This window comes from Dicentrarchus labrax, unplaced genomic scaffold (assembly GCF_905237075.1).
Source record: "Dicentrarchus labrax unplaced genomic scaffold, dlabrax2021, whole genome shotgun sequence".
NCBI classification, from domain to species: Eukaryota; Metazoa; Chordata; class Actinopteri; family Moronidae; genus Dicentrarchus; species Dicentrarchus labrax.
In genome coordinates, this window is record NW_026136981.1 from 174393 (window position 1) to 198462 (window position 24070).

General features: G+C 39.8%; 4 protein-coding genes and 2 long non-coding RNA genes across 9 annotated transcripts in view; 4 read left to right on the forward strand and 2 right to left on the reverse strand.

Moving 5' to 3' along the window:
- The window catches only part of LOC127360964 (butyrophilin subfamily 2 member A1-like), a 141862-nt gene that overhangs the window by 55343 nt on the left and 62449 nt on the right, over positions 1-24070 (reverse strand). The window lies entirely within an intron of this gene.
- Positions 1-24070, forward strand: part of LOC127360958 (low affinity immunoglobulin gamma Fc region receptor II-like) — an 81718-nt gene that overhangs the window by 20175 nt on the left and 37473 nt on the right. The window lies entirely within an intron of this gene.
- Positions 1-24070, forward strand: part of LOC127360969 (uncharacterized) — a 29446-nt gene that overhangs the window by 4098 nt on the left and 1278 nt on the right. The window contains exon 3 of the long non-coding RNA XR_007883985.1: positions 1641-2573. This is a non-coding gene — a long non-coding RNA (uncharacterized LOC127360969). The remainder of the gene's footprint in view (positions 1-1640; positions 2574-24070) is intronic.
- LOC127360963 (myelin-oligodendrocyte glycoprotein-like) lies at positions 2799-22941 on the forward strand. Of its 3 annotated transcripts, none has more exons than XM_051395527.1 (3): positions 2799-2987; positions 20155-20511; positions 20621-22941. In XM_051395527.1, exons 1-3 carry the CDS (start codon positions 2939-2941, stop codon positions 20830-20832), a joined length of 618 nt encoding a protein of 205 aa, XP_051251487.1. In that variant the 5' UTR covers positions 2799-2938; the 3' UTR covers positions 20833-22941. The 3 variants fall into 3 exon arrangements, 2 of the variants coding, with proteins under 2 accessions (XP_051251487.1, XP_051251485.1); XR_007883982.1 differs by lacking the exon at positions 2799-2987 and adding an exon at positions 18482-18689; XM_051395525.1 differs by lacking the exon at positions 2799-2987 and adding an exon at positions 18721-19147.
- On the reverse strand, positions 6088-8781 carry LOC127360965 (butyrophilin subfamily 1 member A1-like). The gene is made up of 3 exons (XM_051395529.1): positions 8599-8781; positions 7132-7203; positions 6088-6977 (listed from the first exon to the last, which is right to left on the reverse strand). Exons 1-3 carry the CDS (start codon positions 8651-8653, stop codon positions 6529-6531), a joined length of 576 nt encoding a protein of 191 aa, XP_051251489.1. The 5' UTR covers positions 8654-8781; the 3' UTR covers positions 6088-6528.
- On the forward strand, positions 12708-13933 carry LOC127360968 (uncharacterized). Its single transcript, XR_007883984.1, has 3 exons — positions 12708-13024; positions 13190-13291; positions 13884-13933. It is a non-coding gene; the product is annotated as an uncharacterized LOC127360968 (long non-coding RNA).

Here is a 24070-nt window from a genome sequence, read left to right on the forward strand (position 1 = left end):
CCTAGGCCAGTGTTTTTCAACCTTTTGTGTGCCACGGCCAATTGACACTGAAAAAATCACACGGCACGCTAATGATTGAATACAGGACTGTACAGTGCTATCCAACTTTTCTTTGTGACAGAAAACTACACAGGAATTGATATTTATCAGTTCATTACATCCATTCTAATGTCTTTTTCGTTTACCTTTACCTTCACACACCAGTTAGTTAGTGGGAATGTGGAAGGGAATCACACTCGAGAGTAAAAACAAGTTGGTTTATATGTTAAAATTCTTGATGCTGTTTTTGCCTTTCACCTTAACCTTTGCATGTATCTGTGTCTGTTCATTGAGGCATAACTTACAACTAAGAAGATAAATTTTATTCAGAAAATTTGAATTCAAATTTTGATCAATATATGTTATTTATTAATCTACAAAACTGGATGATTAGGCCTGCAATTAAAGAATTGATTTGATATTTATCAGTTCATTACTGCCATTCAAAATGTGTTTTCCTTTATCTTTACAAATGTATCTTTATAGTAGAATAAAGTATGTTGGTGAATGTTTTGCAGTGTAGTTAATTTATGACATATTTCTGTTCAAACCATTAACGGATCTGTCAGGTTTCCAATATGTGTCTCCCCCAATGTTAAACTCATTCCTACGCCCCTGCCTACAGGCTCGTAATAATGGATGTGTTTTGAGTAAGTCCTCGCTCTGAGGCACGCCCCCCCAATATAAGTGAGCCCCCCCGAAAGCCGCGGTATAGTTCACACACTGACTGCAGCTATTCCATTGTTTACCAGCAGGTTGTTAGTCTGCAGGTCTGAAACTGTTACAGAAGCTCCTCTGTTCATGCATTTAGCATGTAGCATGTAGCATGTAGCTGTGGTTTGAAGAAATGAACAGAGTCTGTGGCAGTGAGAGCAGTGTACTCACTCACTCTTGACTTCCTGGTGATCAGAGGTCCTCATTTGGGGAGGAGAGAGAGAGAGAGAGGAAGGTGAGAGTGATAATTGATAGAGCTGAAGGATCACAGTACTATATCCTGAATGTAGAAGCATTAAGGAACTATCCTCGGATACAAACACTGACTGACAGAGTGAGCACCAGCAGGAGCTGACCGTCTCACTTTATGATAACATCAGGATTCTGTTATTCTATTACCATCACTGTTAAAGGTTATATATTAACAGTTCACTGCCACTAGATGGGGCACTAACATCTCAGACCCAAACAATGAGGGCAACTGCAAATCATCTTAATATTGTGACTTTATTCAGAGTGACTGAAACAATATCAAACTCTCCCGACCTTCATGCTACTGCCTGCTGATCACTTCAACTCCTCCTGTTCACTGTCCCTCTGCCTGCCCTAAATCCACTCCCATTGTCAGGAACAGTGAGTAAATATTGCATGAATTTAATTTAAGACAAGGCAACTTAATTAACATAACACATTTCAAACATTCACAGATAAAGCAGAGGGATATGGTGCAATGTTCACAGTGTAGATCATTCACATTCAGCCTGCAGTATACTGTACATATATACATATATACGTATATACTGTATTACTGTATCAGTAATTCTGTCCACACATGCAATGAAATTATATTGTCTGACCTTATCATCAACCTTGTCATTATTTCACAGATACACCTAGAAACCCCCTAACGCCGGGGCAACAACAGAAGGACAACCCGGAGGTCGAGCTGCTCTGGAGGATGACCTGTAGACCAGTAATGTAGTTGTGAGTACCAGCAGCTGGAGTTCAGGACCACCGGGCAGCAGACAGGCCTCTGATGCAGGGATCTGATGCTAATCCCAGCATCAGAGGTCAATCAAGTTTTCCCTGAGGTTTGCAATCACTGCTAAGTTCTCAGCCATGGAGGGAATATCCTTCAGTGTCTACTACAGCCTGAGCTTCATGTCCATGGAGCCTTCAGTGGCTAAACCTTCCAGCTGTCACAGAAGAAGTTCACTAACCTTGGTTTGTTGGGCGGCTCAGCAGTGAGGTCAGAACTAAAGAGAAACAACACTTTAGTTTCTACTGAACAGAAAACAACCACACATTGATATTAGATAATAATGCAAACAGCAGATGATATTTAAAGGTCCAATGTGTAACACTGAGGAGGATCTATGGTCAGAAATGGAATATAGGGCTGCCGAGGTAGCTGATAGTGTAAAGCCCAATCTCTCAGTAATAGAACACAGCTCATTTAGTGCCTCCAAGACAGATCTGGTGTCTGCTGGGTCCATATTGTGGCCAGCTCTACTGTCACACTCTGTCACAAGCTTGTTAACAACCTTCCAATGTTTCATGTTTTTATTTCATACGAATTAAACTGAACACAGTCACAATAATTTAATCTGGAACATTAGTTGTAAGTCATACATTTTAGCTAAGTAAGTTTTTTACTTTATTTATTTTGAATAAATACTGAAATATAATAAGGATTGGACTAACTTATCAGTGCTACACTGAATCTGAATCAGTTTTATCAGCCAGAAACAGTGTCAGTCTGAGTCCAGCAGAGGGCCATGTTCACTGTGCACTGGTTCATATGATTACACAGTGTGGAGGTGAATGCACCATGTTGAGATTATTGTTGCTCAGCTTTATGGTTTAGGGAAATTAACTTGATGTGTTTTTCATCTGCTGCATTACAGCATCTAACGATCGTCAACGTTGCATGTTTCTTTGTGTTTCTTTGAAATAGCTTGAACAGCACATTTAGAAAACCCAGTCTTCTTGTCAATTGGGCTGAGATCTGCCTACAGCAGTATATAAGACTGTGCAGAGTAGTTACAGTCAGGGTAGTTACAGTCAGGGTAGTTACAGTCAGAGTAGTTACAGTCAGAGTAGTTACAGTCAGAGTAGTTACAGTCAGAGTAGTTACATTGACAGCGAGTGTAACAGATAGCAGGTGGACATTCACTCGGCTCCGATGGCTCCATTTGTGCTCCTGTTGTTCCTCCTGTCTCAAGCTGCTGCTGGTAAAGATTTCTATTGTCAATAGATTGTAGATGGAGGCAGAAAGATGTGTATATACTTCATGCAGTAATTTTTATTTGTCTACAGATTTTATTTGTTTCATTGATTTCATTGTTGGTTGATTACTGTAACTGATTATAGTAAGAAATACTGTAAGTATTGAAATAAATACTTGAAATATTCAGTCTGCAGCATCAGTGTTGTGCAGTGCTTGGTAAGATTATAGTAGGCCTATTTGTGTACATTCTCCCTATATCTCAAACTAATCATGAAGAATGTTGTGGATTTGTCACTTTTTACATCTAAATTATCCCTTACATAACAAAGTCTGGCCAAAAATCTAGCACATGCTATTTCCTAAAATTAGTTTTTTTACAAATGTGTTTTTTATTTATCACAGCAGTGTGAAACTGGCTGCAATAGTGTCTGATCATTGAGGACTGTGTTGGTTAAATGAAAACTAATAGCATTTTCACAAATATGTGTATATGTTTTGACATATGTGTGTCATTTTGCAAACAATCTAGGAATTATGCAAATTGAGTGTGGTGTTTGGATAATTGTGATTATAGATAGAAGATAGAAAAGATAGAAAATCTAAAAATAGGTTGCAGTTATTTTTGTATGTCTAATAATGTTAGTAATATCTTCCTGTTACCCTGAGTAACCACAGTCTATATGCATTTCTTTATGCACAAGCCTGTTTGAAGTGATCATAGACCAAACAACTAATCAATGTGGATGTTGTGAGTTAACAGATAATGGAGTGATGATAATACAGGAGTACAAGCTTTGACATTCAGTTGATGATATTGCTTTGGAAATGTTACATTAGCATACATGATGTGTGTGTGTGTGTGTGTGTGTGTGTGTGTGTGTGTGTGTGTGTGTGTGTGTGTGTGTGTGTGTGTGTGAAGAGGCCTTCTGTTTAAACTGTGTGTCCTGTCTGTGGAGTCTGTATTAACTTTTTCTCTCTGGATGTTTATTGTTGGTTTTTAGAACAACATGTGATATCAGTGAAACCTGGAGATGATGTCATTCTGTCATGTTCAGCTGGTGATGACTCCATCAGAGCTGTAGAGTGGACCAGAACTGACCTGGAGTCTCCAGAGTACGTCCTCTTTTACAGAGACGGACGCTCAGATCCAACCTACCAACATCCATCCTTTAAGGGTCGGGTGGATCTGACAGACAGAGAGATGAAGGATGGAGACGTGTCTTTAGTTCTAAAGAACGTGATCATCAGTGACAGAGGAACATACGAGTGTCGAGTTGCTACAGGTGGTCCAAGCCGTCGTAAGAGAGCCAACATTGACACTGACCCAATCAGAACCATCCAACTGGAGGTCACAGACTCAGGTGAGTTAGTGGAGTTCAGGGTGATTCTCAGAGTCAAACATGAGGGATATAGAAGAAGAAATGGATTCTGTTCAGTCATTTCCTGACTAATGTACATTTTCATCTTCAGGTTCCAACAGCAAAAACACCATGGATGGAGACTACAAAGACACAACCAACATGGATGGAGACTACAAAGACACAACCAACATGAATGGAGACTACAAAGACACAACCAACATGGATGGAGACTACAAAGACACAACCAACATGGATGGAGACTACAGTAGGTGATCAGCTCCTCTGAGCTGCCACAGACCTCTTGACACCTGAACACATGTATGGTGACTCAGCATTATTTTTGTTCTCTCTGTGAGTGTGAGGCTATGTGTAACTGTTGCTGTATGGTTCCGTACGGTTCACTGCGTACTAATACTAACTTTGTTCCAACAAATAAATAAGAGTAATACAAATATGAGGATTTGGGTGATTTTATTGTGTCCTTCCCATCTTTCTACTTCCATCAATGAGGAAAAGGTGAAGACAGCTGATGGGTATGATTTCACACAGCATTTGGTCCCACAGACGAAGGCAGCAGAGGGGGGGTGTCAGGTTGAGGCCCAGGAGCCCACCCATCTGACTCTGAGGCACCTTCCAGGGAAGAATGTAAGGTTAGATCCAGCTACACTATTTACAGCAGAGCTTCCAGGCAACAGCACACAGGTAACAGACAGCAGTGCAGGCCTTCTCCTCAGAGAGCTTATCTACTGTCGCTTGTCTACTGACTTATCTCTCTGTATATCTGATATAGAAGAGACTCATCAACCACACTTAGAGCAGATGGGAATATAATCACACTTCCCTCAGGAGCACAAACATCTGCACTCCAAAATAAAATGTTTTAGTGTGACAAATGTCCAATAATGGAATCAGAATAATGATTATTGTCCATTAATATAACAAACAGAACTGTGAGAGTGTGTTTTAATACATTGTCATGAATGTACAGCGTGTGCAGGCAGAGCGGGCAGGGTAACGACAGAGGAAGCTAAGGAGAGAGAGAGTGAGTGTGGGACTGGCTTTTAGTGGTTGGATAAAGAGAGCTTGGGGAAATAAAGATCAGAGATCAGTGGTCCCGCTCTACAGGAACAGATGGACACAGATAGTAGCCTTTGCAGTGGTTGGCATCTATCCTTTACTGCTCATATGGCTGAGGGATTGTGTCCGTTCTAGTTAGAATCACTTGATACTGCCCACACAGCAAGCTCTTCCTAAAATAGCCAGCTGCCTCAGACTGCTTTTTGGCTTACTCTGCTCAATCAGTGGCATTAGTTAATTAGCTGTAATAATGTTCTCATAGTCCACTTCACAGCTACGGACATTTTACCATGTAGTGGTAATAAAGTAATGTTGCTGTTCATTCATTCATTTATTCATTTATTACAGTGTTTATGAATTCACAGTGGTTATGAAGTTTTAGAAATAAATCTCTCTTAAATTCTAACATTGTTTAAAAGTGTTGTTTATTGCATATAGATGTATGATTTGCATTACTACAACTATTAATGTTGATGTACTTTGTCCAAATAATTGAACCGCTGACTGTAGTCCATTGCAGTACTGTCTATATGAGGAACAACTAACCCAGTATTCCAGTTAATGTGAACCAGCATTTGGATTGAATATTAAACCAAGTTATTTGGTAGAATTAACCCATTGTTGTAGTTAATATCAATCAAAATGAGAAAGTGTAAAACTCCCCCTTTGTGTTTCTGTCCCTCCCCAAAAGTTCAGCAAGGAAACAGTTCTGGAAAATAAAAAGTTTATTTGTTCACAGTGTTTTACAGAAAACATGAAAGGCATGAGTCGGGCAGTGTAAAGGTCTAAGATCAATGATGGTGGTCCGATCTGAGACCTGTAAAGAAAGCAATACAGTAGTCATGCCCACTAAAGATCTTTAAATAAAAGTCTTTCTAAATCTGCGTTGTCCTCTGTGGGACCAGAGGATCCCAGCAGGTAGAAAGTCTCACCACTTTACTCCACTGGTTTGGTTCCAGTGAGTCTGGAGAAAGTTCTGCTTTCCATCTTCTTTGTCTCGAGTACGACAATCTTCTGTAACTATTGATGACAGCCAGCGCACGTCACAGATAATGGTGAGCAGAGAGGCACTTAGTAACTGTTGGATTGTCAGGTTCAGGCTCAGGATTACAATTTTGTAAATCCAGGTTTCCTCCACCTTCGTGTCCTCCGTCCTCGTCTCCGCCCTCCCAGATGTGCCCAGCTGTTTGACCTGAGAGCAGAAACAGGTCTGACGTTCAGCTTGATGACGCTGAAGGGATCAATGTTTCTCTTTCTGTTTCCATTCCTTCTGACTGAAACAACACACTCATATGTTCCAGTGTCGCTGACGGTGACGTTCTTCAGAATCACAGAGGCGTCTCCGTTCTTCATCTCTGGATCTCTCAGCTCCACTCGACCACGATGAGACGGACGCTGGTAGTCTTCATCTGAGCGGTTTTCTCTGAAGTAGAAGATATATGGATTTGAGTCCAGGTCAGATCTGCTCCACTTCACCACTGTGATGGGGCTGTCGCTGGGACCCTGACACTGAAGAGTGACATCATGTCCCGGCCTCACTGTCACCTCCTGTGGGCCTGAAAACAAACAGAAACAATCCAGAGAAAACAGGAATCAAAAGTCAGTAATCCAGTTATTTTACTGCAGATGAGGGTTTAACTTTTATCTCAAAGATATTTTCCACCATCAGCTCCATGTTTAATCTTGGTATATTAACAAAACCCTGCTCACCTTCTTCTCCTTCAGAGAATATAAGAGAGGGTTGTAGAGGTCTAGGGAGGACCAGGTTCACTGGAGCAGCATCTGCATGACGAGCACATAAACTGAATATTAGGCTACTGATTAAAGTTCAGCTAATTAAATAAAGTGTAACGACTGCAGGCTCTTACTGTAGGTAGTATGTGGCTAATGTTGATCTATAGTGTATTTAAATGAAATCAAACCACCAGACTGATTCTACTGGAGCTAGCTACATGGGCACATGTTCTTTATTGGATAAAACTGGGTGATACACTGTCTGTCTTTATGTATCTGGCAGCCTTGTTTTGGTTTCGAGTTCCACAGACAGACCGAGACAGTTCCTGACCGGTAAGCAGCAAGGTAGACCTGAAGCATTCAGTGTTTGTACTGAGGGACATACAGCTGGAAACCATCCACACAGATAAAGATGGACGACATGACAGGTCTCCAACACTGAAGCCAAACCCTCTCTGTCGCCCTCTGGTGGCTGACTGCAGTATAGCTCATAAAAAGCCTCCATACTAGCAGATGGGACAACAAAAAATCCAAGCACACATCCTGATGGTTTCTGTCATTTTAGGTTAACAATGAGTTTTATTTCTTTTCCTTGCGGTGTTTCTTTAATGTGTGTGTCTGAGAAAGATATAGACCTTTAACATCTGCAGCTCCCATCAGTCAAATTGTATTCATTAATTTATTCATTTGTCTCTAATATTAACAGAAAAACTGAGTACCATGTTTCAGCTTCTCAGACTGATGAAAGAATACAGTATGTATGTACACTGGGCCAGATCAGGTCCATTTATGTTACTGTACTTGAGGAGTTGCTTTACTTTTAAACAACATTTTACTTTTACCCAGTACATTGTTACACAACTATCTGTTCTCTCTCCTCCTTACATCTTCAACACATTATATTTATCTATACATTTTATATGAATTATCTTATTCTTATTTATTATTGATCATGGCCGATGAATATCATCACAGACGGAACGTGACAAAAACAGGATAAAAGTCATAAAAGTGGAAACAGGTGAGAGAGGGAAACTCCATCCTGTTCGAAGTTTCAGTTTAAAAGCAGCTGACTTACTTAGCTTACTTTGATACTCTTACTGATATAAGTAAATGTTTTCACTTGTTTGTAGTAATTTGATAAGAAACACGTCACACCCTCACCCTCCTCTCTCCGTACCCAACAGGCCTTTTCAAAACAATATCAGAGTATGTTCACTCTAGTAAGTAAGTAATAATAAACCCAATATTCTATAATCAAGTAGATTTAAATATTGTCATCTCCATATACATATAAAGCACAGCCTAAATTGGAACTGTTATTCACACACCTTCCAAAATCCAGTCTCATTATTCAGAAACCTGAAATTAACTGTTAAAAATAATCTAAATAAACATTTCCTGTAATGAACACCTGAATCTATCCACAATGAAAATCTTTACCTGAAGACGTATGAGTCAGAAGTAAGAGGAAGAGGATTGGAGCCAGTGGAGCCATGTGGATGTGGATCAGCTGCTGTCTTTAACCCTCTCTGTCTCCTGTGTCCTGTAAATATTCTGCATCAGGCTTGACAGGCTGTCTTATATCTAATTGCAACTGGGCGGCTCTCTCAGCGTGGCATTCTGTGTAACAACGTCTTATTTTATATATATAAGATATAAAATCATGTTATTTACCTTCAGTTATATTAGAATAGTTATAGTTATACCTAATTTAACAATATATGCCAAGCAATTTACAAAAAATCGATTTATTTGTATTTTTATATTGAAACTCAATAATCTTTCCCCCCTGTAAAACAAGATGTGATGCATGCTTACGTAAGCATGACCCAACCAAACTTCAACTTTTAGACCAGATCCCAACAAACCAGATCCCAACCACAGCCACGTGTTCTTTTCCCGTCCAGTTCCGCACCAATATCAGGCTGACTTCACTATATTTTATTTTAATGTAACTTTCCCCACGCTTCGTAAATACCGTTAGCTAAAGTTTCCCAGTTCTTATTATGGTCTTCCAACATCTTCATGCAGTCTTTCTTTTATCTGCATTTCTTTTCTTTGTGGTACTTTCCATCACATTACGCATCAATCTGCATAGCTTGTCACTTTGTGGTAACTCGCAATTTTCCCTGTTGATAATTGACCCATGTGTGCCAAGTATGGATTTCTGCTTTATACATAAAAAACATTTTAGAAAAGCATCTGTCGTGCTGTGATCTGATTTTTGAAAACTAGAGCAAATCAAAATGTGGCACTTTGTCTTAAATATTTGGGACAATTGATGAAAATTGAGCACACGGAGGAGGTCGGGTGGATGGAAGACTTTAATTATTCACTCACAATTTCACTTTTTTGATGCAAGTGAACTTATATAACGTACTAAAATGATGTCAAATACATAACTCATCATCTTGTCCTGAACCTAATCAAATAGTTTTAGTACTTAACTGTGACGATTTCTTAGGGTTAACTACTGTGGCTTTGTTTGACATATTTATCCTTACCAACACTGCGCATACAGATATTTTAAAGGGCGACTGACCAAGCGTCCATATTTGATGAGTTTCCCTTCTTTAAGTTAAATTCTCATTCATCATTTAATATTAATATTGATTATCTCTGATAGCCCAAAATTGATAATAATCCAGTTGCACCAAACCTTTTGGTGCCCTGTGTGAGGTTCATTAATTGTCGTTACATATTTTGGTATCCTTTAAGCAATTTTTCCTACAGCTTCATGAGCATGGTCACTCTGTTTTCATCTTTTAAATAACTCTCACCATAAATCTGCGCTTTAGCAGATTGTTATATTTATTCAAAATTGATTTTAAATATCCAAAATGGATACTTTTGACTAATAAGTTAATTAAAAACATTTTTGTACCTCTCTTTTTCTTTTCAGAAACAGGTATTTTGGTGATTATTTGACTTTAATTTTAAAATGCAATTATTTTTAATTCATATACATGGCATTTTTCTTTTTCACAGTAAAAAAGGGAATTAAAAAAATTGTTTTCCTTTCATTTTCTATTTCATGATATAAAAACTAAAATCACTAGAAAACAGAAACCATATTCTGACTCTGGGTGAGGTCATAAGAGACTAAATTGGCAATGTGCCCAACTCTGGAGTTAGACAGGTGTTTATTTGGAGAGCCAAGAAAGGACAAAATACACACCGTACAGCAACAACCTCTCACATTATATCACATATCATGATTCACTGAAGTCTTGTTGAATGATAAAACTGTTTCCCTTAAGAAAATTAAAGGGAAATTGCTTTGTCTAAATTTACCACAGTGGTTCCAAATATATTTACGCCTTCAACACCGGCTCACTGGCAATCCTACATTTGACCACATCCGGTCTCACAATATATGTTTGTTATACTCAATAGGAAGTTAAAGTCAAACACTTTAAATCATTTTTTGTGTTTTAATTCCCATTTCTGAAAAGAAAATTGAATGACCAAAATATACACTGAGCCATATCTCATCAATCTTGACAATTTATGTTTTGGGAATTAAACCTCCATCTATTAACTGCTCTTAATTTACCACACTACAGTCACCGCTGAGAATAAAAATCTCCAAGGAAATCTACTTATGGTAACTTTGAAAAGACACGTAAGAGCTGTTGTCATGTCAGCATTTCGAAATCTCCAACAGTGATCTCAAAACTAAACTTCTTCAAACCTGTTTAACACGTGAGCCTGCACAAACCGCCACAATACCAAAACCAACGTCTCTGAACCAGCCGTTCAATGGAGAGCAAATGTCACCCATACACAGATAACATCACCAGTCCTGTTGCAACATCACGTTTCAAGGTACAACTGTTGGGTCTCTGTGTGACTGTGAGATAACTTTCGGTCAAAACTGAAATGAATTGAATTTATGCATTATGTCATTATATAACACAAATTTGTACAAACAGTTGTGGTTCTTCATGCTGCACATACACAGAACGTTAGGATTAAATCAAATAAAACAATTACTTCTGTACATATACAGAGAAAATGGGTGGAGGGCTCGGGGTTGCTGCTTCCTCTTTGTTATTACATCACTTCCTGCTTTCTAGTTGGACTCTTTAAAATTGCTTCAGACTGCAGAATTATATCCAGTGAAAGTCCCTGAATCCCAAATCTGTTACAGTTTTGTTTCAGGTGAATCACTGCAGAGCAATTACTGATAAGTCTGGTGTAACTTGGCAGACAGCCAGGGGAAGTCCTGATGCAAGAATCATCATGTTGTCTTCAAGCAGTGAATCATTGCATCATTTCACTGTAACAGAGACTTGGGATTTCTGGTGCGCAGTGTAACCTGAATTAAACTGACTGTGACTCTCAACTCGCTGTTACTCAGTCACTAACTTCAGTACTTCATATGGAGCTCCCTTTATCAGACCAAAAATAAGATAAGGGCCAGGGCCTCACTGTTTATCATAAAACAACTTCATAACTTTATTCACTGATTTATGGAGTTTCCTGATGGAGATATAGCTGTAGCTGCCTCTAGTTACCAGTTAGCGACTTGAGGCTGCTCCTGGCTAATGTCCAGTCTGGATAAGATGGGACTCAGGCTGGTCAAACTGTTCAAGAGACTGTTGTGTTCACATCTTTACAGAGACCAGCTCCACAAACATCCCGGATCCTGGATGGGTGGACCACGTTCAGAGCCGACAGTGCAGGACGAGAAGAGGCGGACTCTTCCAGTGACAGTCCAACTGTATGGACACTGTTTGTTTTTATGTGAAGATGAAACCAGATTATCATCACTGTGTTGTTGCTGCTGTTTACATTCAACCAGACACAGTAAATAACTGTACATATTGTTTAAGGCAATTTTTATTTATTAAAGGAGTCATATTATTCTCTTTTTCAGGCTCATAATTGTATTTTGTGGCTCTCCTACAATAGGTTTAGATGTTATAATGTTCAAAAAACACATTATTTTTCTCATACTGCCTATAGCTGAGCACCTCTTTTCAGCCTCTGTCTGAATCGCTCGGTTTCAGCTCCTGTCTCTTTAAGACCCCCCTCCCGAAAAGCCCAGTCTGCTCTGATTGGTCGGCATTATGACGCGGCTCACTCGGATGACGCTCCGGCCCCTCCCCTTCGTTGCCGGCAGGTAGCTCCTCACTGCTACTGAGATTATCTGCATTTCTACCGTCAATATTAATTCAATAACTGCACGTCAGTATAAAGTTACACAAGAAGCAACATGAAAAATAATCACCATAACTTACTCCCTGTATTTTGTTAACTTCTAAGGAGGCTTGATCACAGTTTGACTATTTCTCTCTCATGATAGCTATATCTTTACCTCCGGTACATTTACATACATCAGCACACACACACACACACAGACACACACACATACACAGACACACACAGACACACACAGACACACACACACACAGACACACACACACAGACACACACACACACACACACACACACATACACACACACATAATGACTATATATATAATAGCAGTGTATATAATGACTGTTTATATAATGACTGTTTTATTTTCTCCTTCAGACCAACAGAACCTTACAGCTCATCCTGGAGACAATGTTGTTCTGAAATGTGAGGCTCCCAGAAACACAACAATCAATGTTGCAAAGTGGAAGAAAGATGGTCTCAGTAAACATGTGTACTTCAACCGAGACGGGCACTCCATCCGACCACGTGACCAGGACCCATCTTATATAGGGCGGGTGGATCTGGTGGACCGTGAGATGAAAGACGGTAACCTGTCTTTAAATCTGAAGAATGTGAGCCACAACGACACTGGAACATATGAGTGCAGCGCTGATAAAGTCACACTGGCTAGGGTTGTCCTTAACGTTACAGAAGCAGGTGAGATGTCACTGATTGTGTTCATGGAACCGCTGCACACAATGTGGAATACACAGGCTCTATTTTAGTAAAGGGTTCCCTAGAAAACTCCTGGGAAATGTTTTCTTAAAGAGCGGGAATCCTGTGAATACATTCATTCACGTGTCTGCTTTCTGCTCTTCACAGATCATACGGCAGTGGCAGTGGCAGTGACAATTGTTTTTTTGGTTGCATTAATCGGGTTTGTGATATATCAACAATCTCAGAACCTCAAGTGTGGCCAGAATGGTAAGTCCCACTTGCTGCAGTCTGGTTTTAATTTGTGCTTCAGTTAAAGGTTATATATGTGACATTCACTGCCACTAGATGGCACACTAGAGCTCAAAGCAATGGGCGCTTCCACCCACCAGACTCCATTCACAAAACCAGTCATTTTACCCAGCAGCTCTTAAAATACCCTTTACCTCAAAGTGGACAGAAACAGAACAATGACAACATTCAGTAACACAGATGATAAAAACAGCGGTTTACTCTACTCAAAGCCACGTTGCCAGGACGACAGCTTGTGTGTATATAACCTTGAAATAACATGTTTGTTCACACCCAGTTTGAGTTCTTTGTTTAGTTTTAGTTAATAACCTTAGTGAGCTTCATTTAATGGTCAGAAAACTGTGCTGTAGAATCTGACCCCGATCAGGGTCTTGCTGTTATTATTTATTGTTATAAATACAGAAATGGTGGCCTGCACACACTCAGACGTTTTGTCCTGTAAATCTCTGCAGGGTTGTTGTAAATTATACATTGAGGGGAAGAGCAGGAGACTCAATATGGTGTGTGTATTTATTTATTAATCTATCTGTGTGTTTATTCTGTTTTCCAGATGTTGCTGTTCTGTTACCAGATGGTATGAAGGCTTTAAGCAGGTCGTAGAAGATGACAGTACTATTGACTCTAACTTTGTTTGAATGCTGTCTGTCTGCAGCTCCAGTCTCTTCACATTAGCCTTCAACCAGCTGATGTCCTCATACTGGCTGCGAACCTTTATGCACTTTGCTTTGCACTGATGAGCTCCTGCACTTAAAAACAAAAAGTTGTTCATTTTAGAATTCAATGTGTCTGATGTATTTTTTGTATTTTTGTATTTTCCATTAATTCTGGCTTTCTGTTACTGGGTTTGTGTGAAGAACTACAATTTCTTTGTTGCAGCAGTTCTGTTATGAAAGCTGCTCCGGAGATAGTGTTTATTACATTAAGCTTTACTTTCTACTGTCTCCATTGTGTCACTTCATTTGTGTTACATTCATACAGATATTTTCATTCAGCTTGTCTTTGTTTAAGTTCCTACTAGAAAGCTTCATTCTGTGTTAATTCTGGCGGTCCCTGTGGACAAAAGCAGTAATGTTTCTGCTTCCTCGTTTTATTGATTTTAAGGTAAATCTGACCTGGTGGCAGCCATTACTAATAACTGATGGCGTTTGGGTCTGTAGGTCATATAGCAGCATCAATGTTGAACTGTATAAGGGTTTAAGTACAGATTCCTGTGGTCCTGAAATATCTATATATAATGAGAGCTCATTCCTCTGATCACATCTCACAAACTACCTCCAGATTAGCTTTGGATACTTTTTATTAATAAAATGATTATTATGTAGAATCTGCAAAAGTCTGTTCTGTGTCCTTCTTTGGACCTTGGATCAGTACACATAGAGAACCAGGTACAAATGATCCTTTTTTAAAAATAAAACTTTAACATAGAAATGTCTAGAGCTGATGTTTGTGTACGTGGACTTTAGCTTTCTTATCAATGTGAGAGTAAAGGTACAACATTATGGAAACAAACTGCTCATTGAACTAACACCTGAAAGTGCCATTTGCTGTTATACAGAGCCTTCAGTCATGACCAATAAAGCTGCTCTTTTACTGTAAAGCTCAGTTTATTGCTCTTGTTTTTATTATATTGTCTTTGTGGTCTGTAGTTTCAGCAGTCAGTGACAGATAGACACACACAAAGGGAAACCAATTACAGCACACTGCCATTAGAAAAGAAAATGAGCTGATAATTATTATTCAATACCCACATTATTATAGGTTTGTTATGCTCAGCATCTTTCTAATGAATCTAACAAGTACAGCGTCAGAAATAATCTACAGATTTTTTACAGATAAAATACAGATTTTGAAAGCAGAAAATGATTCAGCTACCATCTTACTGTCTCTGCCTGGCTGAAGGGAGGAGGAGGAGGAGGATGTGTGAGCAGAGAGAAAATGATGGTGAACAGTTGTTCTTGTTGGAGTGGATTTCTTTTTTCCACAAGTAATGATGGATGATGGATAACTAACCCAAACCAACTAACCAGCACACAGACGGAGGTTGTGTGAGTGAATCAGTCGTTCTTTGTGTTATCTTTCTCTTTATCTTTTCTCTTTCTCATTTTTCTCTGCAGCAGCTATGAGAAAACTCATTTATCTGAGGGCGAGTGAAGTGGTGAACCCACAGACAAAACCACATGATCCCCTAAGAGCGAGACAAGAGACGCTCATTGTTTGGTTTTAATTGATCCAGTGAGATTGAAAAGCTGCCGAGGTTCTTGTAAAGCGAGGGAGCCCAACCAGTGGATCACAGTGTGATTAGTGAATACTGAATCAATCACTGACAATCCTCCTCTGACAAACTCTGTAGTGTCAGTCTGTCCACACCCTGCACATGGATGTTGTTGTCTCATACTGCCACCTGCTGGTCAGCTCAAGACATCACTACAGTGCTCTGGAGGCAGTTGAGCTTAGACACTGAACGCTGATTGATCAGCTGCACTATAATCAATTCTGATGAAGTCTCACAAAACCAATCATGTCTCTTGAAGCAGACGAGAAACAGAAGACAAATCATTTTTAGACAGAATCGAAAGAAGACGATGTCTTTGTCATGATGAAGTCAAAGTGTCATTTGTTAAAGCAAAGAAGAGTCGTCCAGGACGGCGACTCACAACCTCTGCGAGGGATCTCACAGCTCTTTCTGCCGCAGTCTAACCACACCCATTCCCCTGGCCCTCCCCACACTGCAACAGCCTCTTTCCAGTCCAAAAGTCGACATGAAGACAAGAAGAAAAGTGAATCAGTGACTGGGTCCCAGTCTGTGATCTGCCTCTAAAGGTGAGCTCTTCATGTGAACGGATGAGTGTGTGTGTGCAGACTAAAGCATTTTGATAATCACACTACAGGTTAACAACAGTACTTTGCCTTTAATTAGCAACATTTTCTAAATAGTTCTTGATGAGTTGATTAAACATGTTCAAATTGCAAAGGTATCTACTGCAGTTGATTCTACAGCCTGTTGTTGGATGGAAATATCAGGATGTCTGTGTAGAAAGTGTTTGCAGAGGTGAAACTTTCTGCTGACATTTGTTATAGATGAGCAGAAACATTGTAATTTAAAGATGTGGCTCTGTAACATCTTTATGAGAGACTTTCAGAGCGGTGTACTCAGTCGACTGCTCGTCATATTTCAGCAGTGGGACACATTAGCTGGCAGGTATCTATAATGTTGATATAATGTCTCCCTAACTTAATATAACTTTTGTATTCTGGCCTATAGACTATTCAGATTACAGGTTTCTGTATTTGAATGCAGCTTCACACCCAACAGTTTCCCTGTCTCCTTGTTGTGACTCCATTTCCTCCTCTTGTGTGGTGATTTGCATCATATTCGGCCTAATTATGCAGAGTTTGTGACTTTGTGGTGACTCACTGTTTCTCTGTTGGGTCTAGTGAACAGCAACCTGCTCTTGACCCACATGTTGTGCAGTTTGACTGACAAACAGCCTTCAGTGCCTTCTTCACAGCCATTGGTTAAAAACACTGATTTTAGAAAAGCCAATCACAGTGTGGGACAATGTCTCAATAAAGGTTATTGTTATTAATAAACCTTAGACGACACGTCTGAGCAGGTTCCTCCCTGCAGGACGCTGGGGGGTGGAGTCAGGTTGTCATGGAGATTCAGTCAGGTCCCGAGCTGTGGCAGCCTCAGCCAGTTACTATGGATGTAAAGTTCTTATGGGGCGCAGCAGTGTACTCCCAGGGGAGTAACAGTGGATGTTGTTGAGCCGTGTGCAGCTCTCAAAGTACAGTCACACTCATGGATTCAATAACATCAGAATAGATACTCAGGAATACATTGAAACACTTTGATTGAAAGCTTCTGAATCCAAACTCTGTTTCAGTTTTATTTCCTGTGAATTGTTCCAGAGTGAGTACTGATTGCTGACTCTTCACTGTCTTTGTTCAGTTTAGCTCACATATAACCCTGAGTGTTCTTAAAGTGAACAAATCCAACTGTCTGTGATCAGCTCTGAGTTCAACAGGAGCTGAAACCATTTACCTCCACATTAGAGACTCAAACAGTCTAATCTCTGGGTTACATGGGAGACAATGCAGTGTGTGTATCATGGGGGGAGGAGGAGGGTTCTTACATAGATTCTGAATTACTGACTGTCCCGTCTTTACTTCCTGTGTAGCTGGTTGAGCGAACATGTAAAGTAGGCAAACAAAGTGGTGTCATTTGTCAGTCCTGTCCCTGAATGCACCGTCAGATAAGATTTAAGATTCAAGAGGTTTATTGTACAATAAGAAACACATTAAGAACGATGAATACATTGAAAGAAATATGCAATTACAAATGAATGATGTGACACATTAAAGTGAAGTCTCTTCACATTCTGTTTATCAGATACAAACTACACTGTATGCAGGCTGGTGATGGATTAAGATGGATGAACTCATGAGGTTGTATTAGCAGCCTTGTTGACTGCTCTAGGGTCAGTTAGTCACAAACTGACTAATGATCTAATGATCTTGGTTATTCTGTATTCTTCTACATATTATTATATATCCTCAACTATATTATCCACATCTATACCGAACTTTGTTGCAGGGATACAATCTAACATTGTGTCAATATATTATATATTTCAAATCATAAAAATGTAATAAAGATCATTTTCTAATTTAATTTAAGGTTTAGAAACACAATGATTCCTATATTCAGCTGATGATACACTAATGGAAACATACCTATGAATATTATATTCCATTTCTGACAATACATCCTCCTCAATGTTTCACACTGGACCTTTAATACATATATATATATATATATATATATATATATATATATATGTATATATATAACAATAGCACCAACATATAGTTCTGCTTTCACCACGTTACTTCAGTAAAAATTATAAATCTACTCTAATATCAGAATAAAAGTCCTCATTCAGACTGTTGGCTCATTTAATCTATTAGTGCATCATTTATTGTAAAAGTTGAATCCACAGAGTATCCTGTAACTACACCTGTAGGAGGACAGGACACCAGTTGTTTATCAGAAACCATCTGCTGTATCTTTTCATACAGATTGTTTCCTGGAAAAAACCTGCTCAGCTGAATGTAACCACACCCTCCCTCCCCTCCCCCAGTGCTCAGGTAATAGGAAGCATCCACCTGTACACAGCAACAGAAGATCAATCAGTGGTAAAGTCTGTAAAGTCTGTGTTATAGTGTGCAGAGTTTTATCATCTGATGAATCTTCAAACTACTGGACTTCCTGGATTTTTACAGTGGACATGTTTTTTTCATCCAGATAATTAAAGGATTATTTGAGGATTCTGAGAAGAAACTGATTCAGCAGGTATCTACATTTATTACATATAATGATGATTTTATTTCTCTGTAGTAATGAATGCAATTGTTGGTGTTTGTTAAATAATGGTCAGGTCATTAAATGTTCAGTTTCAGTGCCATATGACAGATTAAGGGTAATAATGAGATAAATACAGTACTAAGGTCATTATTGATGTCCACATTAATATTAAAGTCACCTCCAATAATCACTGTTTTATCTGAAAGCTGTAAAATTGATGAAAAAGCTGAGAATTCAGATAAAAACTATTTCCCAGGTTCATCGTCTGAAAGATCATTTAATCCACAGACATAATGGACAGTAACGTCACTGGAGCGTTGGGGCGTGGTTTGTTGTATTCTGTATGCGTCAGGTTCACTAGAGTAGTTCAGTAGTCATCATGGCGGCAGTCCGATCGTACAGCGTTTACATCCTTCTGTATTTCTTTTGTTTCCTGGCTGCACAAGGTGAGTAGAGAGTGTGTGTGTGTGTGTGTGTGTGTGTGTGTGTGTGTGTGTGTGTGTGTGTGTGTGTGTGTGTGTGTGTGTGTGTGTGTGTGTGTGTGTGTGTGTGTGTGTGTGTGTGAGTGTGTGTGTGTGTGTGTGTCTCGGTCTGACGACCTTTTTACTCGTAAAACTTGAATGCCTAACCTACTAGTTTGATAGCAAGCTCTCACAGCTAAACCGAAACTAGATTTGTGATGAAGATGATGATGAAGATGATGATGATGGTTTGTGATGTTTCAGTCTCAGAGGTACATGTGTGATAGTTAGAGCAGCTGATGTTTGCTAACGTTACTTCAGATGTCAGACAGCGTACAGTGACAGCCACAGGTTTGAGGCCTGCTAGCACTGTTAGCCTCGTTAGCCTCGTTGGTAGTTCCGCTGTTGAGCGTTGTAGAGAGGCTCCCCTCCTGATTGGTCAGCCCGTTAGCCTATCAGGGCTAACGACTGAGAGAATATCAACTCCACTGCGGGCGGGGCTCCTGCTCAGAGACAGAGAGCGACAGAGACACAACCACACTACTGCAAGAACTAAAAGAGTTATTAGTTAATGAAATCACAAACAGTGAGCACAATCCACTTTATACAGGTAACTCAGGTAAACACTCTGAAGCTACTGTTAAAGAGAGAGAGACTCCTCCAGACAGCCATCACAAAACTCAACAGAGTTTATTATGTTAGGACATTTTATATATACATAGTTTATTAGTTAATATGTGTAAAATAATCTATAGTATATAGTTTGGTTGTAGAATAAACACAGTGTGCAGAGTTTTTGTGTCTGTTCTCTTCACCTGTTGGTACGTCCACAAGCACACTGTATATAGTTGTATGGATTCTAATCTGATTTCTATTGCATACAGGGGCAGAGTGGGAGTGACCTTTGCTCTCATTCATTAATTACAACTCAATGTTAAAAGTGATTTCCCTGAACAACTTTTTCTCTCTGGATGTTTATTGTTGGTTTTTAGAACAACATGTGATATCAGTGAAACCTGGAGATGATGTCACTCTGCCATGTTCAGCTGGTGATGGCTCCATCAGAGCTGTAGAGTGGACCAGAACTGACCTGGAGCCAGAGTACGTCCTCTATTACAGAGACGGACGCTCAGATCCAACCTACCAACATCCATCCTTTAAGGGTCGGGTGGATCTGACAGACAGAGAGCTGAAGGATGGAGACGTGTCTTTAGTTCTAAAGAACGTGACCATCAGTGACAGAGGAACATACGAGTGTCGAGTTGCTACAGGTGGTCCAAGCCGTCGTAAGAGAGCCAACATTGAGACTGACCCAATCAGAACCATCCAACTGGAGGTCACAGCCTCAGGTGAGTTAGTGGAGTTCAGGGTGATTCTCAGAGTCAAACATGAGGGACATAGAAGAAGAAATGGATTCTGTTCAGTCATTTTCTGACTAATGTACATTTTCATCTTCAGGTTCCAACAGCAAAAACACCATGGATGGAGACTACAAAGACACAACCAACAGGGATGGAAACAAACACATTGGACTGATAGTTGGACTGATAGCTTTCGGTCTGATTAGTTCAGCTGTTGTTGTTGGAATGGTTCTCTGGAAGAAAAAGAGACACACAGACAGTAAATCAGAACCAGCTGCTGATAAAGCAGTGGGTGATCAGCTCTTCTGAACCTCTACAGAGCTCTTTATACCAAAGTCATGTTGAACACTTTCTGTGGGCCATTTGTAAATCTGCTGTTTGAGGCTCTCCATCATCATGGACTGCATGGTTCAGGTTACCTGTAGCAGAGTGAGTAGGGGGGCAGAGCCACACCCACAGTTCTCCAGAGACCCACCATTGACCCAGTTCATCTGACTGAAGATGCATATCCGAGCGGGGCACTGTGGCACTGTGGTGGGGCACTCTAGGACCCCTCCCACCCCGGCAACAAACTCTTTGAACCCCTTCCCTCTGGCAGGAGGCTGCAATCAGGACCAAAACCTCTCGCAACAAGAACAGTTTCTTCCCGTCTGCAGCTTCATTAACAAGGCCCAGACCCCCTCTGTCACTGAGTCTCATACCCACCCTGTATATATAAATTAATGCACTCCCCTCTTCTGCAGTTTTCTTTTCTTATCTTTCTTTTCTTTATTTATTGTTGCTTTTAAAAGTTTTTTTTCACTTTTTTTTGTATATTTGTATATTTTATGCACCAATGCACCTTCGTCCTAGGTATATAAACCTACTGGGCAATAAACGTCATTCTGATTCTGTTTGTATTGTCGCTGTATTGTCGTCAGCCAGGGCTCCTAACTCTGACCTAATGTTGAGTGAGAACATCAACCCCTGTATCTGACAGAGTGCTGCTGTTAGCTCTGCAGACAAACAGGTGAAGATGTTAGCTGGGAGCTAGCTCTGTGCAGGTCGCTGAAAGCAACCGTGATGATGATGATGATGATGATTGATGATAGTTTTTTGTGTCCAACCGTGTTCGACTGTTTGCACATTTCATACAGGCTGCAGTGGATTCACATCATTTTGACTCGATTACATTCAAACTGACTGCTGCTGGATGAAAACTTCCTGGTCAGCTGTTTAATATCCATTATTCATGATCAACGCCATGAAGACAAGTACCTGTCTCACACACCGGCTGCCCTGTCTCTCTCTCCATGTACAGACTGTGTGTCTGTCTGTTAAACATCCACCAGATAACATCTCTCTCTCTGTTGCTCTGCAAAATGCTGAAAGAACAAACCTTCCTCTGGACTGAACTAATTGGTCCAGCAGACTACTGCATTTAGAGAGGAGAGGGTGATTACTCATTCATCAACTCACCTGGTGCTGCTCTCACAAGCCTTCCCCACTCCTTTCTGTCTCCTGCAGTGTAAACCACCCACATATATTCTATGTGGTAACTGATTGTGTATTAATTGTGTGACTTTCTGGCCAAAAGTAGTGCTGTTAGTTGCTGCATGTGGGCTTTCTTTCATTTTATGTTCCAGACAGATCACTGAGGTCCTCCACTGCTTATTGCACTTCTTTTTTTTGAGTATTTCATTGTGTACATTGTTTTGCCAGTGATGTAAAAACAGGAGCCTTAACTTTTCCTAAATGCACATATTCTGTCTCATAAAGAGAGCGCACATTGTGTTGTTTTACTGGGTCTCAATGTTTTGTCATTTTAAAAAAAGTGCCTCCCCAGAAAAACTACTACTAAAGTTGCTTTAGTATTCATGATGAGGGGAAATAACCTGAACCTCCCTTTAGAATCATCTCCCTCTGGTGGCTGTTAGCTTGTACACTGCGATAGCATCTCATGGTTAAAGTGAACCAGCAGTTCATTTTAAGTTCTGAAAGTAATAAACATTTTTAATCTGATTACACTGAGTGAATGTCTTTTATTAACTTAATGTAATCAGATTAAAAATGTTTAACAGCCACAGCCTGTTCACCCTGCTGCATTCTGGGAAGAGGTACAGAAGCTCTTGCTGCCGTACCTCCAGACTTCTTCCCTCAGGCAGTGAGTCATTATGTAAAATACTTTTATTTAAGGGACTACAGCTGGTATTTCCTTGTACTACCCTGTGTTGTAGGATGATACATGAACCTGGAAACAGCACTGAAACAGTGCTGACACTGATGCTCCTGTGCTGCCCCCTGCTGGCTGTCTGACTGCATTGTGATGCTGCTCTCTTCAGTGATTGGCTCAGCTGCTGCACTGACTGCTTACAGACTCACACAGTGATGATGATTTATATTTAATGTGTCACAAATTAATAAAAGCCCTGCAATACATCACTGTTGTCGACTAATTTCTCCCCGGGGATCTATAAAGTATTTCTGATTCTGAATAATAAAAACATTTTTTTTTAGATAGATAGACTTTATTAATCCCCAAAGGGAAATTGGATCATTATAGCAGCCAGGTACATTAAAATAGAATAAAATACTTCGATAGAAAAGATAAATAGGTAAAGTGCAAAGAGTTGTAGTTGCAAGATGGTGGTAATAGTACTGATGATATGATGGTAGTGTTATTGTTAATAACAGTAAATAATAATAACAGTATATAATGATAATATTAATCATATTAATAATAATATAATAATAATAATATGTATAATATGATGACTGAACAGATATAATGTATACACATAGATATTATACATTAATATTGATATAATGTAAACGTGTGTCATATATTCAGCCTGTGCAAGATGTGCATACATACATAATGTGATATATGATATATAGCATATGTATAATAGATACACAGGTGTTGAGGCGCAGGTGGTTGGAGTCACACCATGTGACAAAGTCCTGAATGAGTTTCCTGTACTCCTCCTCCTGGTCACTCCTGATACAGCCCACGATAGCCGTGTCGTCGGGGAACTTTTGCACGTGACAGGACTCAGAGTTATATTTGAAGTCCGACGTCTATATGACCTGTAGACCAGTAATGTAGTTGTGAGTACCAGCAGCTGGAGTTCAGGACCAGGAGGCATCAGACAGGCCTCTGATGAATCAAGTTTTCCCTGAGGTTTGCAATCACTGCTAAGTTCTCAGCCATGGAGGGAATATCCTTCAGTGTCTACTACAGCCTGAGCTTCATGTCCATGGGGCCTTCAGTGGCTAAACCTTCCAGCTGTCACAGAAGAAGTTCACTAACCTTGGTTTGTTGGGCGGCTCAGCAGTGAGGTCAGAACTAAAGAGAAACAACACTTTAGTTTCTACTGAACAGAAAACAACCACACATTGATATTAGATAATAATGCAAACAGCAGATGATATTTAAAGGTCCAATGTGTAACACTGAGGACGATCTATGGTCAGAAATGGAATATAGGGCTGCCGAGGTAGCTGATAGTGTAAAGCCCAATCTCTCAGTAATAGAACACAGCTCATTTAGTGCCTCCAAGACAGA

Coding starts and splice junctions, on each gene's coding strand:
- LOC127360965 (XM_051395529.1), bottom strand. CDS start 8,653: ATGGCTCCACTGGCTCCAATCCTCTTCCTCTTACTTCTGACTCATACG. Junction 7,204..8,598: donor TCTGACTCATACGTCTTCAG/GTAAAGATTTTC, acceptor CTCGTCATGCAG/ATGCTGCTCCAGTGAACCTG. Junction 6,978..7,131: donor ATTCTCTGAAGGAGAAGAAG/GTGAGCAGGGTT, acceptor GTTTGTTTTCAG/GCCCACAGGAGGTGACAGTG.
- LOC127360963 (XM_051395525.1), top strand. CDS start 19,081: ATGGCGGCAGTCCGATCGTACAGCGTTTACATCCTTCTGTATTTCTTT. Junction 19,148..20,154: donor TTGTTTCCTGGCTGCACAAG/GTGAGTAGAGAG, acceptor GTTGGTTTTTAG/AACAACATGTGATATCAGTG. Junction 20,512..20,620: donor ACTGGAGGTCACAGCCTCAG/GTGAGTTAGTGG, acceptor TTTCATCTTCAG/GTTCCAACAGCAAAAACACC.